At 47.0% G+C, this 15,878-nt stretch overlaps 2 protein-coding genes across 2 annotated transcripts; both read left to right on the top strand.

The window, feature by feature from the left end:
* Window positions 1-209: 209 nt before the first annotated feature.
* Window positions 210-1,145, top strand: LOC142002972 (olfactory receptor 51G2-like). The gene has a single exon (XM_074979536.1). The coding sequence runs from the start codon at window positions 210-212 to the stop codon at window positions 1,143-1,145; it is 936 nt and encodes a 311-aa protein (XP_074835637.1).
* A 7,703-nt stretch (window positions 1,146-8,848) lies between these two features.
* LOC142002967 (olfactory receptor 51G2-like) lies at window positions 8,849-9,784 on the top strand. The gene has a single exon (XM_074979522.1). It carries the CDS (start codon window positions 8,849-8,851, stop codon window positions 9,782-9,784), a length of 936 nt encoding a protein of 311 aa, XP_074835623.1.
* Window positions 9,785-15,878: the final 6,094 nt, after the last annotated feature.

The following is a 15,878-nucleotide window of genomic DNA, read 5'->3' as shown; positions in this document are numbered from 1 at the left end:
AATGGACTGTAGGCCACGGATCCAGTCGAACACTGCCTGGCCTACCTGTGGTGTCAATTCCAGAGCATGCTTTTGCTGATCTTCTTTGGATGCCGGAATTATTTAGACTTGCAACGAGAGCAGATTAATGTCTCGTTAAGTATCATCTGTTATGTTCTTTTTCCTTTTAGGAAGAAAAGTTCACAACTCCGGAGACCCCCCTGGACATTATGTCAGCTCTCAATGGGACCAAATTCAACTCTGCAGTGTTCCTTCTTACTGGGATACCAGGGCAGGAAGACATCTACCTCTGGTGCTCTATCCCCTTCTGTTTGGCGTATGTTATTTCACTAGTGGGAAATTCAGTCATTCTCTTCATTATAAAAACAGATTTAAGCCTCCATGAGCCCATGTACATTTTCCTTTCCATGCTGGCCATCACAGACCTTGGCTTGCTGATATCCACCATACCGACAATACTGGGCGTGTTTTTATTTAACTATAGAGAGATCAGCCACAGTGCCTGTTTTGCCCAAATGTTCTTCATCCAGTCACTTCAGCTCATTGAATCCTCCATACTCTTGTTGATGGCCTATGACCGCTTTGTCGCAATCTGTAACCCTCTGAGATATGCTTCCATCTTAACCCTGAGAAGAGTAACCAAGCTGGGAATAGTGTTTGCCCTCAGAGGGGTGGGTGTAATATTCCCACTCCCTGCTCTCCTGACACGGTATCGATACTGTCGAGCCAACGTCCTCTCCCATTCCTACTGCCTGCACATGGAAGTCATGAATATGGCATGTGCGGACATCTCAGTCAACAACATCTATGGCTTAATTATTACAGTTGTAACAGTGGGGCTGGACGCACTGCTCATCTTCATCTCTTATGTGATGATCCTCAGAACAGTGCTGAGCATCGCATCCCACTCAGAATTTCTTGTGGCCCTGAACACCTGCGTTTCTCACCTCTGTGCCGTTCTCCTCTTCTACACTCCAGAGTTCAGCCTGACTTTGATACACAGATTTGGGAAGGGTTCTTCCCACTTGCCTCAGATCATCCTGGGCTACATCTATTTGCTGGTCCCACCCCTGATGAACCCAATTGTGTACAGCGTGAAAAGCAAACAACTGCGCGCCAGGATAATCAGGGTGTTTGTGAAGTGAAAAGTCAGTTTACCATTCAGCTGCAGCCTGGGCGGCACAGGAGACAAGAGACACAGGTCCCAGCAACTTATTCCATCCGGGAACTGTGATGACATGAGATAATGAGCTCCACTCTCTAGAGACAGTGGTTTCTCCAACCTTGGAATTCCTGTTGGTGCTATCAATAAAGAAAATGGCGTGGAAGCTGTTTCCCATGACACCTGGCCTGTGACTGTCTCGCCTCTGGTTAAATGTCTGCGCGCCAGGAAAAAAGCTACCGAACTGTTTGGTGGTCACAGTCCAGGCCCTTCCTGAACGTTCTCAGTTGCTGAGTGATCCATGAAGCTGCACCAATTATGGACAGGGGCTAGTCAAGGGGCACACACACAACAACCACACTTTCCCTATACCCTCAGCCGGGTGCTTGTGACTGAGTTGTGTCAGAGTTGTGATTAATGCAGGATCCCCTGGAGAAGCCATTCAGACAGCTCCCAACACACACACACACACACACACACACACACACACACGCACACACACACACACCATAGTTCTGCACCCTGCCTACTTGCTAAGCCCATTCCCCACCAAGGCAGGACAGAGGTGTGTGGGGGGGAGAGGGTCTGACACACAGGAGTCCTGGCAAGATGCTTAGGTCCCCATGCCCTTCTCCTCCATTGACACTGGCCCAGCAATGCAAAGAGGGCCAAATGAGCCTCCTATCCCCCACAATGGCAAGTCTAGCTCCTATCTGAGGTCAGCCCATTCAGTGTAGAATCATAGAATAATAGGATCATAGAATACAAGACTGGAAGGAACCTTGAGAGGCCATTGAGTCCAGCCCCCTGCCCCAATGGCAGGACCACGTACTGTCTAAACCATCCCTGATAGACATCTATCTATCCTGTTCTTAACTATCTCCAGCGATGGAGATTCCACATCCTCCCTTGGCAATTTATTCCACTGTTTGACCACCCTGACAGTTAGGAACTTGTTCCTAATATCCAACCTAAACCTCCCTTGCTGCAGTTTAAGTCCATTGCCCCTTGTTCTATCCTCAGAAGCCAAAAAGAACAAGTTTTCTCCCTCCTCCTTATCACACCCTTTCAGATACCTGAAAACCGCTGCTATGTCTCCCTTCAGTCTTCTCTTTTCCAAACTAAATAATCCCAATTCTTTCAGCCTTTCTTTGTAGGTCACATTCTCTTGACCCTTAATTAGTCTTGTCGCTCTTTTCTGGACACTCTCTAATTTCTCCACATCTTTCTTCAACGGCGGTGCCCAGAACTAGACACAAAACTCCAGCTAAGGCCTAAGCAACACAGAGTAGAGCGAAAGAATGACTTCTTGTGTCTTGTTCACAACACACCTGTTAATGCAGCATGGGGTGACCCCATTGTCAAAAGACTAAATTAGGACATCCGCAGGATCCCCACCTCCTCATGGCCTCAGTCCAGGCCTCCTCTTCTCCCAAACTCCCACCTCCCATTTCATCTCTTTCCTTGAGCCTTGCCCACCAGCTAGGCTGGGCATCAGAACCAGGCCATAGTAAGGAGAGTGCAGGGAACAAGTGCTGCTCTGGGGAATCTTGGATCCTCCACCCTCCCCAGTCAAGGGCTATGGTTTTGTGGGGAGTGCAGGGGTTTAAGACCCCCCTCTGCCCCCAGGTCTGTAAAGGATGGCGCTACCCACAATCCTTTGGTAGGCATGGAGCTTTTCAGCCCACACCAGGACTTGGACTCTGCATTTGGGACTCTGCTGTCCAACGTGAGGTTGGGGGCCCACCCTCAGCCAGCAGTGTGTTAGGGGCTGTTGACTTCAGGGGTAAGGGTGATGAGAGGAGTCAATCAACCCCTGATTCTGGATGTGGCCCTTTAAGTTTCCTGTGGCCTTTAGAGCTGACAGAGGCCCAGAGAGGCAGCTAGTGGGTGAGTGGAAGATGATGCCAGGGAATAGTTGCAAAATTGGGAAATCCCAGGTGACTGTGCTCTTTCAGGGCTTGGGACAGGGGACTTTTAGGAAGGTGCCTGGTTCCTCTCACTCCCTGCCAGCTAGGGGGAGACTTAGGAGGACGCACAAGCTGCATCCTCTCTCATAACGTGGGTGATACCAGCAAGGGAGGAACAGCTGCCCGAGCTCAGCCCAGGGGGAAGGGACTAAGATATCATGGGTGGCAGCTGGAGAGAGGCCAGTAGGACTGCAGCTTGCTTGAAACGAGACCGGCCCCAGCCAGCAGGGAGGGGAGATGCTCCTGAGTGAAGGAGAAGGAAGGTCCTGATGGATGGCTTGTAAGTACCCCAGGCCGAGAGTGAGGGCAGGCTCACACTAGGGGGCAGAGGAACAAAGTCCCACAACTCCAGCAACTTGAATTCTGTAGCTGGAGTCGACATGACATGGCTTAGTTCGACGTACTTTGGCATCCCCACCGAGGGAGGCCGAGGGGGGTAATTCTCCTGTCGAATTGCCTTTCTCCTCGCAACCCCACCAAGTACCGGCTCAACCGGATTGTGATCAGCCGCTGATTTAGCCGGTCTTGGAAGCTGTTCCTACCAAGCATAGATCAGCCCAGCCCAAAGACTACTCTAAACAGGTCTGAGGCAGAGGGAGAACAGGTCTGTGAGTCACACCACTATAAGTGGTTCCTGGCCTTCCCACCGCACAGCGGCGAGTATGAGTGGTGCAGCGGAGAATCCAGCCAGGCCTGTCACTGCTCAGGTGGTTGGAAAGCTGCACCTGGGGTCTGGGCACTGCTAGGTGACTCAGGAGAGCTGTTTGTTTCCCTTGACATGTCTGGGTGAGCCACTGGCTGCCTCTGGACCTCTGCACAAGACAATAGCCCTGCCCTGCCTCATGGGGTGGTGGGGAGCATAAATACATTGAAGCTGTTCAGATACTCAGAGACCTTAAGATCAGGGCTGTGTCAGGGTTCCACAGAGCAGCACCCCTGGCATTTACTGATAACGGCTTCTTCCCACTGCCTCCTGTGATAGCTGCTTCTGGGAAGCCTCTGACACCAGTAGCTTGGGGTCTGTGCAGATGTCAGAGTGCTCAGAAATGAGAGTGTGAGGCAGGTTGTGGGTTTCTGAGGGGAGTTGTTGGAATACCACAGGGGCTGCCGAGAATTCAGCCACAGTCACTGGAGCTTGAGGCTAAACAGGACTACCTGCCAAGCAATGGAGCAATGGCCACAGGGGCTCATCTGACAGGGTCTGGCTGGGAGAAAGCAGTCTGAGGGCAAAGCTCAGCTCCTCATCTTGGCCAGTAAGAAGGGCATGGTTGAGCTGGGCCCAGGCTCACACAGGTCTTGGCAAAGGCTGCTGTCGCAGGAACGGGACAAAGCAGATGGGAAGGTGCTCTCAGAGACACAGGGAAACTAGGCTGGGTCCAAGAGCTCCTTATTTTCCTAAAAGTATGTACATTGGGCTGGTTCTGTTCATCTGCAGAGCAAAGCCTTTTCCACTTACCTTGTAGTGACACGAGACAGATGTGTGTAGACGCATGCCAGCTGCCTGATATTTTAAAACCATTTCCTCTAATGTTTGTGCTATTTGCTAGTAAACCTTTTAGTTTAGGGAATTTGATGGTGACAGTGTGGCTCCCGTCACAAGCGCCAGAACCGATGAAGCTGAGGTATCCAGTCAGAGCTTCTGAGTGATAAGCATTCACTGTAGATGAGCTGTCTGTCACAGCTTGAAGAGTGAGACAATTGTGAGGATTTTATGCTAATTCTCTTGGGAACATTGGGAGTAGATAAGTAAGGGGAGGTGTTTTTTTCTTTTTCTTTTTCACTTCTGTGTAGTCCCCAAGTCATTTTCTGTGGGTCAGTGACCTCTGATGGGGAAATTGAAAAAAAAAAGAAAAAGAAAGTTTCCCCTGTCCTGGTTTAAAACATAAAGAGCAAAAATGTGAGGGAAATTTCCCTGTACGAAGTCTCATGGAATCTCCCTTCCCTGATTGCATCTGAGGTTTGTGATGCTAGGGAGTAATCTGCTCCTATATTTTATTTTATTTTATTAGTAAGATCACAGCTGTGACTCAGCAAATTTGCCAATCAATCACCCTGAGGGAGCCATGTGATTTATCACAACCACACGAAAAATGAGCTAGCTCAGATTCCATGAACGGAGCCTCCAGCCGGCCTGGCACTGATGTCCAGTTGTTTAGCATCACTTCTCATCCCCTCTCATTTGGCCTCCTGCACTTTACCCATTGGCCATGATGGGCTTAAAACTGGAGCTGTAAAAAGCTAAGCAGCTGAGGTTCCCTGATGTCCAAGTGGCCCCCAAGGGAAAGTGCCAGCATGATACATAAAGGCAGTGGCCTCCCTATCTGAACAGATGCTACCTGCTGCTTCTGCAACCTTTGTAGCGATTGCTTGTCCCGCAGGTTGGTGACCTCTAGTGTCAGAGCTCTCCTCCAGCAGGAATTGGGTATGTTACCAGGTTCCAGTGTCTTTCAAATGTGCCCTGAAGAGTGAAGCCTGTAAGCAGTTTGCATTTGCAGATGTTCAGTGCAATGGCAGAGGACTCAGCTGGGCTGTTAGGGTGACTCAGTGAAAGGGATGGAGGGCAGGCAGTGCTAAGGAGCTTGGGAACCCCTCCCCGTCATGTGCTCATGCTTTACAGTGGGTTGCTCAAGCTTCATAGAAATCTGTCACTCAAAGCAAGCTTGGAAAGGTAAAACCCCAATGGGGATTTCTCTGTGGGGAGGGTCCCCTGTTTAGAGGCTCCAGGTGCTCTGGGCTTGAACCTGTCAGGACCTGAGGGTGGGGAGACAACATGGTGTCCTCTCATTCGGCCCCCGGGAGGTTTGAGCCCAGCACACTGACACCTCCAGAAATGGAACCCCAGGTGGAACATCAGCACTACCCCAAATCACCTCCGGGGCATTTCCTCCCACTAATGTAACCAGCAAAGGCATTTACAGTGACTTTGCTCTCTGGTTTATTTGTGAGCCCAGGGACTCAGAGCCTCATTGCTGGGTGGGCGGAGGTCTGACAGGGCGTATCTTTGTTTCCTGCTATGAGAGCTCCACTCTTTGTTCTCTGCAGATCCCCCTGAGACTTGCAGCACTACCAGAAGCTGTGCCCCTCTCTGCTCTAACAGTGCCAGACGTCAGGCCCCACACCCTGCCCGTTCGCAGGCTCGAATCCCATGACCCAGCCACCCTCAGACAGGGCCCTGGGCTGCAGCACAGTGGGGATTGACTGTATCCAAAAGGGTTTGGCACCCATGAATCTTCCCTTTAGGACCCAGTGACCAGTCAGCCTTCTTGAACCTAAATATTATTTTATCTGAACAGCAGGAATTAAACATTACATGGGAAAATAAGAGGGTTTTTAAACAACCGTCTATGCACATCTCTGAACGGAGACTCTCCCGGCCAGGCCCTGGCCTCCTTAGCAGGGTCTGTGTCTCTCAGGCTGAAGAGATTTTCAGCCACAGCTGTCCCACCTCTGCCCAGATTCCCAGCAATGGCAGAACAAGGATACAGCACAGAAATAGGCTTTTCCCAGCTTGTAGCTCTGGTGTGGTCCCTCATCCTCCCTCAAGTGCTCACTGAGCTCTGGCTGCTTGTTGCTTTCCCTCCTGCTCATATTTAAGCAGCCTGCTGTTAAACTAAGAGAAGACAGATTATTTTTTAGCTGTAAGAGAAACAAGCCAGTAGTTAACTCAGTGTAGCCACACAGAAAAGAGCCCAAGAGCCGGATTTAACAGGCACCTTTATAAGGTACCACTCTGGATTCAGGCTGCAGGCAGACAGACCCGAACCTGAGGAGAACCTGTCAGTAATTTATCCAGAGAGAGAGGAACTAATAGACTTCTATTTGGTGACAAGTGGCAGAATGGGTGAGGAGATGCTGTAATCTCATTACCTGTGAGAGAAGATTGAAAGAACTGGGCTTGTTTAGTGTGGAGAAGACTGAGATAAGATAGGATAACAGCTTTGAAATACCTAAAATACTGTTATTCGAAGGAGGGAGAAGAATTATCTTCTTCAGCTGTGATGACAACATAAGAAGCAATGGGCTTAATCTGAAGCAGGGAAGATTTTGTTTGGACATTAGAAAAAAACTTCCTAAGTGCCAGGGTGATTAAGCAATGCAATAAATTGTCTAGGGAGGCTGTGGACTCTCCATTTTTGGAGATGTATAAGAGCAGGATGGACAAAAGCCTGTTAGCAATAGTCCAGATGGTGCTTGGCCCTTCCAAGAGGGCAGGGGACTAAACTCGATGGCACATTGTGATTTCTTCCTGTTCTATGAATCTATCTTCTTGCCAGAGTCTGCAGGCATCCAGATGACATAACCTGCACTGTAAGGCCCAATCTAGCCTCAGAAATCCTCCGTAAAATCAGATCAGAGGGGAAAGACTGGATTGATGTGTGTGTACCAAAGTATAAATGTGCAAAAGTTATGCCAAAGCTTTTCACTGAATTCAAGATATTATATATCACACTTCCATGACATGCTTTTATGAGAACCATCAGCAGAACAGCTGGAATTGCTACAGGAAGGAACCGTGGTAACTTTACTATTTAATCACTTTTGCTTTTGAAAGTATTTCAGAAGTACTCCAAATTCTGTTTGCAAGGGGTTTCTGCTCTTAACTCTTTGTTCAGTGAAAAACTGTATGCCCCTGTCTCCCGGGAATGGACGAGAAGCTGTTTTAACCACTTACATTCAGGGTCATGGTGTGCAATACCTGTGCAAGTGGATATTAGTACGTGCCTAGCATTTGCACTGTTCTCTCATGTGTGACAACTACAGCTTCACAGGTTTGCTGAAGTAACTTTATAAGCCAGCCTGAAACTTTGCAATATCTACAGATCCTTGTATAGGGAGAGGTTCCTGGTCTCCTGTGGTTGAAGAGACTCCTGTGGGATGATGGAACTCTGGATTGAGTTAACACTGGCCAAAGAAAGCACTTTAGCTTCTCCTGCTGGGATTCTTGGGGAGATCGAGGGTGGGGGAGGAGGGATTGTATTAGAAGGAGCCTTTTGTTTAAAGAAAGTTTGTAGAGCCCAGGTCTGATTGAACTTATGCCTATAAATCTGGAGGGTTGCCACAGAAGACACTGTTTTTGAGTCAAAAACCTGCCTCTAAGAAATTACCCCATGTGCTGCAGAGAGACAGTGGCGTAATTTGTACCCAGGAGCAGGAAAATAGAAAAAAATTAATAAACCTTTAATGAAGCAGACAAACACAGTTATAAATAGCTTCAGTGCAGGAACAATAAACACAATGAGCATTTTTACCATGCAGCTGCCATGGGTTTACATACATCTGTCTGTAGGAAGGTCACTACTGTAAAATCAGGCCATCCTTTTTAGGCTGTAGTGCTCACAGATAAAACACACCCACGGCCCCAAAAGTTTAGCAAGATTCCAGGAGCAACTAACTTGTGGGTGTCAGAGAGAAAATTTCCCTGGAAGCAGGTTAACCGGTAGCTGTCTATTGCAGGGCTTCTTTCACCGTCTTCTTCAGTGTCTTGAACTGGACACTGGATACTGGGATAGATGGACCATAGATCTGATCCAGTCTGGCAGTGCCCACCTTCCTATTTGAGGGATTTATATGTTTATTGGTGCCTCTCCTGAGCTCCTGGGACATTCTGTGCTTGAGCTCAGAACAGAATGATGTGACATTGTGTATCATGTAATTGCCTGTACTTATTCCATTTAGGAAAGAAAGCTAAAACTTCATTGGATCAACCCAGCACACTATGTCACCTGTCAATGACACCACATTCACACATCTAGTGTTCCTTCTCACCGGGATACCTGGACAGGAAGATGTCTATCTCTGGATCGCTATCTTCTTTTGTTTAATATATGTTATTTTGATACTAGGAAATTCCCTCATTCTGTTCATTATAAAAAGAGATTCAAGCCTCCATGAGCCCATGTACATTTTCTTTTCTATGCTGGCTGTCACAGACATTGGCTTATCAATAGCCACAATACCGACGATACTGGGCGTATATTTGTTTAATTCGAGGGAGCTCAGTATCAATGCCTGTTTTGCCCAGCTGTTTTTCATCCATTTTATTCATGGAACGGAATCCTGTGTGCTCTTGTTTATGGCCTTTGACCGCCTCGTTGCAATCTGTAACCCTCTGAGATATACTTCCATCTTAACCCTGCCGAGAATAGCCCTGATGGGGCTAGCGTGTGTGGTAAGATCAGTTTTTGTAGTGTTACCACTGCCTCTTCTCCTGAAACGGTACCAATACTGTCGAAACAATGTCCTCTCCCATTCCTACTGCCTGCACATGGAGGTCATGAAACTGGCTTGTGCAGACATCACAGTCAACAGCATCTATGGCTTGTCTGCTTCACTTTCAACGATGGGGTTGGATGCACTGCTCATCTTCTTCTCTTATGTGATGATCCTCAAAACAGTGCTGAATGTTGCTTCCCGTGCAGAGTGCCTCAAGGCCCTGAAAACCTGTGCCTCCCACCTTTGGCTCGTTCTGCTCTTCTACTCACCAGAGATAAGCTTGTCTGCAATACACAGATTGATGAATAGCTCTTCTCACTTGTTTCAGATAATCCTGGGCTATATCTATCTGTTGGTACCACCCTTGATGAACCCAATTGTATACAGCGTGCAAAGCACACACCTACGTGCAAAGTTAATCCGGTTATTTCTCCAGTGAAGCTTCAGTTCATCCACAGTTTCCAGCGCTGCTCACACAAACAAAGAACATGGGGCGCGGCTTCTTCCTCCTTCCTGGATCCTTACCTCCAAGATGAGGTGAGGGCCTCATCTCCACTCTCCTGTGTTTGTAGAGAACCTGGACACTGGTAAGATGTAGTCCCAAAAAGGGATATATCAGTGCCTGGCATGATCTCAGAATTCCTCTTGATGTATTCAATAAAGACAAGGGATGGGGATGTAATTTCTAGTGACACCCGGTGTTGTGCAGTCACATTCCAAGCCCTTCTTGAGCACTCTGAGTGCTGTGTGACCCAAGGGGTCTGCACTACATATAAACAGAGGCTATTCAAAGGATACAGTGACCCCTCCCACCTTTCCCCTACACCCTCAGCCAGGTGCTTGCCATTGTGTCACGTCAGAGACATAGTTATCAGCGGAGTCTCAAGGAAAGCCAGTCAGAAAGCCTCCACTGTACTGATGACTCCATATGTCACACATCTGCTGAGCCCTCTCCTACCAGAGCAGGCCCGAGCTGTGTTTGAGTGAGGGTCTGGCACGCAGGACACTCAGGGCCTCTTGGTTTTTACTTTGTTTTATCAGAACACCAGGGTGAATATTATCTGACCCTGGTGACTTTCACTGTAATTTTTTTTTTCACCCACGAGGAAGGCAGGTAGCACCACACACCCAGCTGAGTAACCTGAGTGCTTTATGTAAGGAGAAACGGGAGACAACAGTCAATTTCTCATCCCTGCAACCCTGCACCCTGGCTGGTGGATAAACGTGGAATTACACAATCTTGTACTGTGCAAGGATCTCTACAATGCAAACTTCCTAATATAGGTCACTTTCCCCTCACAATGGGAAAGACATACAACTGCCTTTGTTTACAGAGCTGAGCTTTTTCCATCCACATTACTTGAAATGCCACGGTTGTGAGAGAATCAGATTTTACGTTATTATACTGATGGCCAAGAGATCTAATCAGTTAACCTAGCAAATATGCAAAGCTGAAAATTAGGCATAACATTATTAGATTGGCAGTAGCGTAATCAATCAATAGATTGATTATTGAATGCTAACGTAAGAACTAGGGGTCCCAAATGAAATTAGTGGGTAGTGATTTTAAAATTTAAAAATTGAAGAGTTTTTTCTTTTTTTTCTTCACACTGGGCATGGTAGGCCCATGAATCACCTCACCAGAGGAGGTTGTGAAGATCAGGACTTTACCAAGGTTCAAAAAAGAACTAGCTAAATTCATGGAGGTGAGGTCCATCAAAGGCCATTAGCCAGAATGGATACGAATGGTGTCCCTGGCCTCTGTTGGTCTGAGGCTGGAAACGGATAACAGGAGAGGGATCACTTGATCATTACCTGTTCTGTTCGTTTCCTCTGAGACATCTGGCAGTGGCCTGTTAGAAGACAGGAGGACACTAGGTTGCCCAGTATGGCCATTCTTATGACTGGAATTAGGAATTTCTCTCCCAGACTCATGAAACACAGAATCAACAAAATAGCCCTGTGCAGGGAGGGAGGGATAGCATAGTGATTTGTCAAGTATCAGAGGGGTAGCCGTGTTAGTCTGGATCTGTAGAGCAACGAAGGGTCCTGTGGCACCTTATAGACTAACAGAAAAGTTTAGAGCATGAGCTTTCGTGAGTTAACTCACTTCTTCAGATGCTGGTCCTGGAAATCACTGTAACTGAAGACTCCAGTCTCCTGATGCCCTTGTGTATCAGCTCAGCAAGCCCAATGATAGTGAGATCCCAGAATACCTAAAAACCTGTTACATGAATGTCCTCATTGAATACGAGGTACTCTACTTCTCTCATCTTAATGTTAAAACTTTAAACATTTATATATAAGCCCTCTAAGAACTTGTCTCTTTTTTGTGCCTGCCATTACATGATATAATGAAATGAGCCTTTTTTTCATTTAACTGTTTCTTATCACATACTACCCATATTTTATCCTTTTTCATCCTCTTTCTCTTTACCTAGTGTGGGAAGGACCTCAGGAAGTTATCAAATCCAGCCACCTGTACAAAGTATGATTAACCCTAATTAAATCATCCCAGCCAGAACTTTGTCAAGCCAGGATTTAAAATCCTCTAGGGACAGAGATTCCACCACCAATCTAGGTAACACATTCCAGTGCATCACAGCCTTCCTAATGGAATAGTTTTTCCTAATATCCAACCAAGACCTCTTTCACTGTAACTTCAGACCATTGCTCCTTGTCTGCCATCTCTCAATCTGTCACGACTGATAACTGCCTCTCTGAATTCTCTTTAGATCCCCCCCTCAGGAAGCGGAAGTGTGCTATCATATTGCCCCTCAGCCTTCTGTTCTGCAGACTAAAGAGGCCCAGATCCCTTGGCCTCTCCTTGTAGGTCATGTACTCCATCCCCCCCAGTCATTTTCATTGCCCTCCATTGAACCTTCTTCAATGCATTCACTTCCTTTCTATGTTCTGGGGGGCCCAGAACTGGACACAATACTACAGATGTGACCTCACCAGTGCCTAATAGAGGGGAATAATAAATTCTCTAGGTCTGATGGAAATGTTCTTTCTAATACACCCCAGTATGCCACTAGCCTTCCTGGCTACAAGGGCACACTGTTGACTCCTATTTAGCTTCTCGTCCACTGATGTCTCCAGGTCCTTTTGTGCTGCACTGCTCATTACCAGTCAATCCCAAGCCTGTAACAATGCTTGGAAATGTACAGAAATCTCCATTACTAGATCCCTCTTCCTCCCCAAGGGTGTCTCTCTCCAAACTATGTTCTCCTCCAAATCTGCCTAATGCTTTTTGAAAGTCCAAATACACTAAAATATGTGCTGTGAATCACCCTTATGCATGTTTGCTGTCCCCTCTATAATTCTAATAGATTGGTGAGGTATGATTTTTCTCTGCAAATTTGTGTTGATTCTTCCCCAACAAAGCGTGTTCATTTATGTTTCTGATCATAGAAGCTTTACTATGCATTCAGCCACTTAGCTTATTATTAAATGTAATGACTAGAATTACCAAACTAGACTCTGAAGCCTTTTTTGAAACCAAGCATCACATTAGCTATCTTCCAGTCATCAGTTGCAGAGGTTGATTTCAGCCATAGATTACATATCACAATTAATAGTTCTGCCATGTCTATTTGAATTCTTTCAGTTGAACACACTTTGTTGGGGAAGAATTACTTCTTTGACAAATAACTGGATTAAACTGAACTACATGGCCTATGCTGACTAAATTCAAAGAGGTCAGTCATCCTACATTTGCCTCTGAAGTGAGTGATCCCCTCCTCCCTCTTCTGTAGATACAGCAGTTCAGTTTGGTCTCTTAACACCAGGCTGAGGCAGTGCAGGAGAGGGGTTGCATGCTGCAAGGGGCATCCACAAGCCACCCAGAAGGCAGAACAGGTGAGTGAGGGAGTACACTTGGGAGAGGCATACAGGTGTGGCTGCAAGAGGGACTGGGAGACATGGGTGAAGCTGGGACACTTGGGCCCTGCATTTGCTGGAGTTCTGGTTCCATGTTTCATAGTTCTTGCTGCCCCTGGTTCTGAAACCAGAACCACTAGTCAGTGTTTCAGCCAAGTAGAGCTGAGGTGCAGGAACAGGCAATGTAACAGTCTTTCTAAGTATTTTACCCCCATTACCTCTTACATGAGCATGGCGGAAGCAACTTGAACAATTCAGTGTATATTAGTGTAAACCTACTTATTGCACTAATCATCCATCCTCTCCCCTGCTCAGATGAAGTTATTGTGTTAGCTGTTCACTTGCCAGATAGCTATGGACCTTTGCATGGGGAGAAATGTGAGTATGAAGAGAAGCCTGTAGGATGATCAATCTCTTTGGATTTAGTCAACATCAGCCAGGCAAAGCACTTCAGCTTCTCTTGGATGGATTCTTCGGGGTCAGGGTGTATCACTGGGAGCATTTGGTGAGGGACATTTAATTGAGTCCAGTTCTGATTCAATTTACACATGAAAATCTGGATTGATGCATTTGAGCTAAATGTTACTGAATGAAGAACCTGCCCTAAAATTTTAGCCCATATAGTTCAGATTAATCAGGTTATTTGGCAAAGATGCAATGATACAATCTGAATGCTGCGGAGTGGCAAAAATTACATTTGCCAGGTGTTAACACACGTCATGATACCGTGGACCACGCTCAGATATGGAGGCCCAGAAAGGATGCCTTTCTGAAGATGGCTATTGTGAAATCACTCCTAGCATGAGAAACTCCCAGCCACAAGATAGCAATGGAGATAACAGCTTTGCCAGATTTGAAGAGGAACTGGATGTTTTTTATGTTTAATGAAAAAAAAAATCCAACTACAAAAGTGAGGATTTTTTAAAATAAGTCTTGGAAGAGAAATAAACCTTCCTGATTTTCATAACAGAATATGTCTAACTACTGAGTATCAGTGGGAAAGTTTCCCTGGGAGCAGCTTAACTCATAGCTGCCTATTGCTGAGCTTCTTTCACCCTCTTCTTGCACCAGCCAGTATTAGCCCTGAATTCTGTGATATATCTTGCCTGTAGGTCTGATCCAGTCCAGCAGATCCGATTCTCTTATTAGTGATGTGAATCTAAGACTATTTGCTGATCTTTCGTGAGTTCCTGGGCATCTCTTGATTTTCACTGAGAGTAGAATGACACCTTTTTTCCTTTAAGAAGGAAAACTGAAAACATCTTAGACCCACACAGTACGGCTGTGTCTACGCGTGCACACTACTTCGAAGTAGCGGCACTAACTTCGAAATAGCACCTGTCGCGGCTACACGCGTCGGGCGCTATTTCGAAGTTAACTTCGACGTTAGGCGGCGAGACGTTGAAGTCGCTAACCTCATGAGGGGATCGGAGTAGCGCCCTACTTCGACGTTCAACAACCACGTCCCGCAACGTCGAAATTGTGGGGTCCTCCATGGCAGCCATCAGCTGGGGGGTTGAGAGATGCTGTCTCTCCAGCCCGTGCGGGGCTCTATGGTCACCGTGGGCAGCAGCCTTTAGCCCAGGGCTTCTGGCTGCTGCTGCTGCAGCGGGGGATTCATGCTGCATGCACAGGGTCTGCAACTCGTTGTCGGCTCTGTGTATCTTGTGTTGTTTAGTGCAAGTGTGTCTGGGAGGGGCCCTTTAAGGGAGTGGCTTGCTGTTGAGTCCGCCCTGTGACCCTGTCTGCAGCTGTGCCTGGCACCCTTATTTCGATGTGTGCTACTGTGGCGTGTAGACGTTCCCTCGCAGCGCCTATTTCGATGTGGTGCTGCGCAACGTCGATGTTGAACATCGACGTTGCCAGCCCTGGAGGACGTGTAGATGTTATTCATCGAAATAGCCTATTTCGATGTCGCCACATCGAAATAGGCTACTTCGACGTAGGCTTCACGTGTAGACGTAGCCTAGATTATGTTAGATGTATATTACACTAAATTTAAATCAGCAATGTTTCTGGTCACAGGGATACCTGGGAAGTAATATGTGCATCCCTGGGTCTCTATTGCCTTCTGCTTAGTGTACATTAGTTTGTAATTAGGAATTTGATTCATGCTGTTCATTATAAAAACAAACCCAAGCCTCCATGAGCCCGTGCATGTTTTCCTTTCCATGCTGGCCCCCACAGACCTTTGATTATTGATAGCCACTATACCAACAATTCTGGGCATATTTTTCTTTAACTCTAGAGCAAGGGTCAGCAACCTCCAGCACTGGTGCCAAGAGTGGCAAGGGAGACAATTTTCATCAGCATGTGAGGTGGGAGTTCAGCCCCACTCCTCTTTCCCCAGGCAACCAGGAGCTTACTCAAAGCCTGTGGATTAATAAAAGGCCAGATGATGCCACCACCAACTACCTAAACAGTAAAACTCTGCATCTGAATTTATTTATTAATGAAGCTGTTGTAAGCAGGCGTATTAGTGAATTTAAAAAGTATCACCAGCCCTCAGACGGTACCTAGAGGTCACATTTCAGCCTTGGAGTGGTTGCTGACTTCTGCTCTGCTCATGGGAATATGGGGACTTCGAAGTAGGCGGGGTCCTTTCGAAAAGGAGCCCCGTCTGGACGCGCCGCGCGGCTGCAAGGCTCATC

Source organism: Carettochelys insculpta, chromosome 1, assembly GCF_033958435.1.
Source record: "Carettochelys insculpta isolate YL-2023 chromosome 1, ASM3395843v1, whole genome shotgun sequence".
Classification (NCBI taxonomy): domain Eukaryota; kingdom Metazoa; phylum Chordata; order Testudines; family Carettochelyidae; genus Carettochelys; species Carettochelys insculpta.
This window is presented reverse-complemented; position numbering and strand designations above follow the sequence as displayed.

Excerpts from the sequence above, each read along its gene's own strand:
- LOC142002967 (XM_074979522.1), top strand. The coding sequence starts at position 8,849 with ATGTCACCTGTCAATGACACCACATTCACACATCTAGTGTTCCTTCTC.
- LOC142002972 (XM_074979536.1), top strand. The coding sequence starts at position 210 with ATGTCAGCTCTCAATGGGACCAAATTCAACTCTGCAGTGTTCCTTCTT.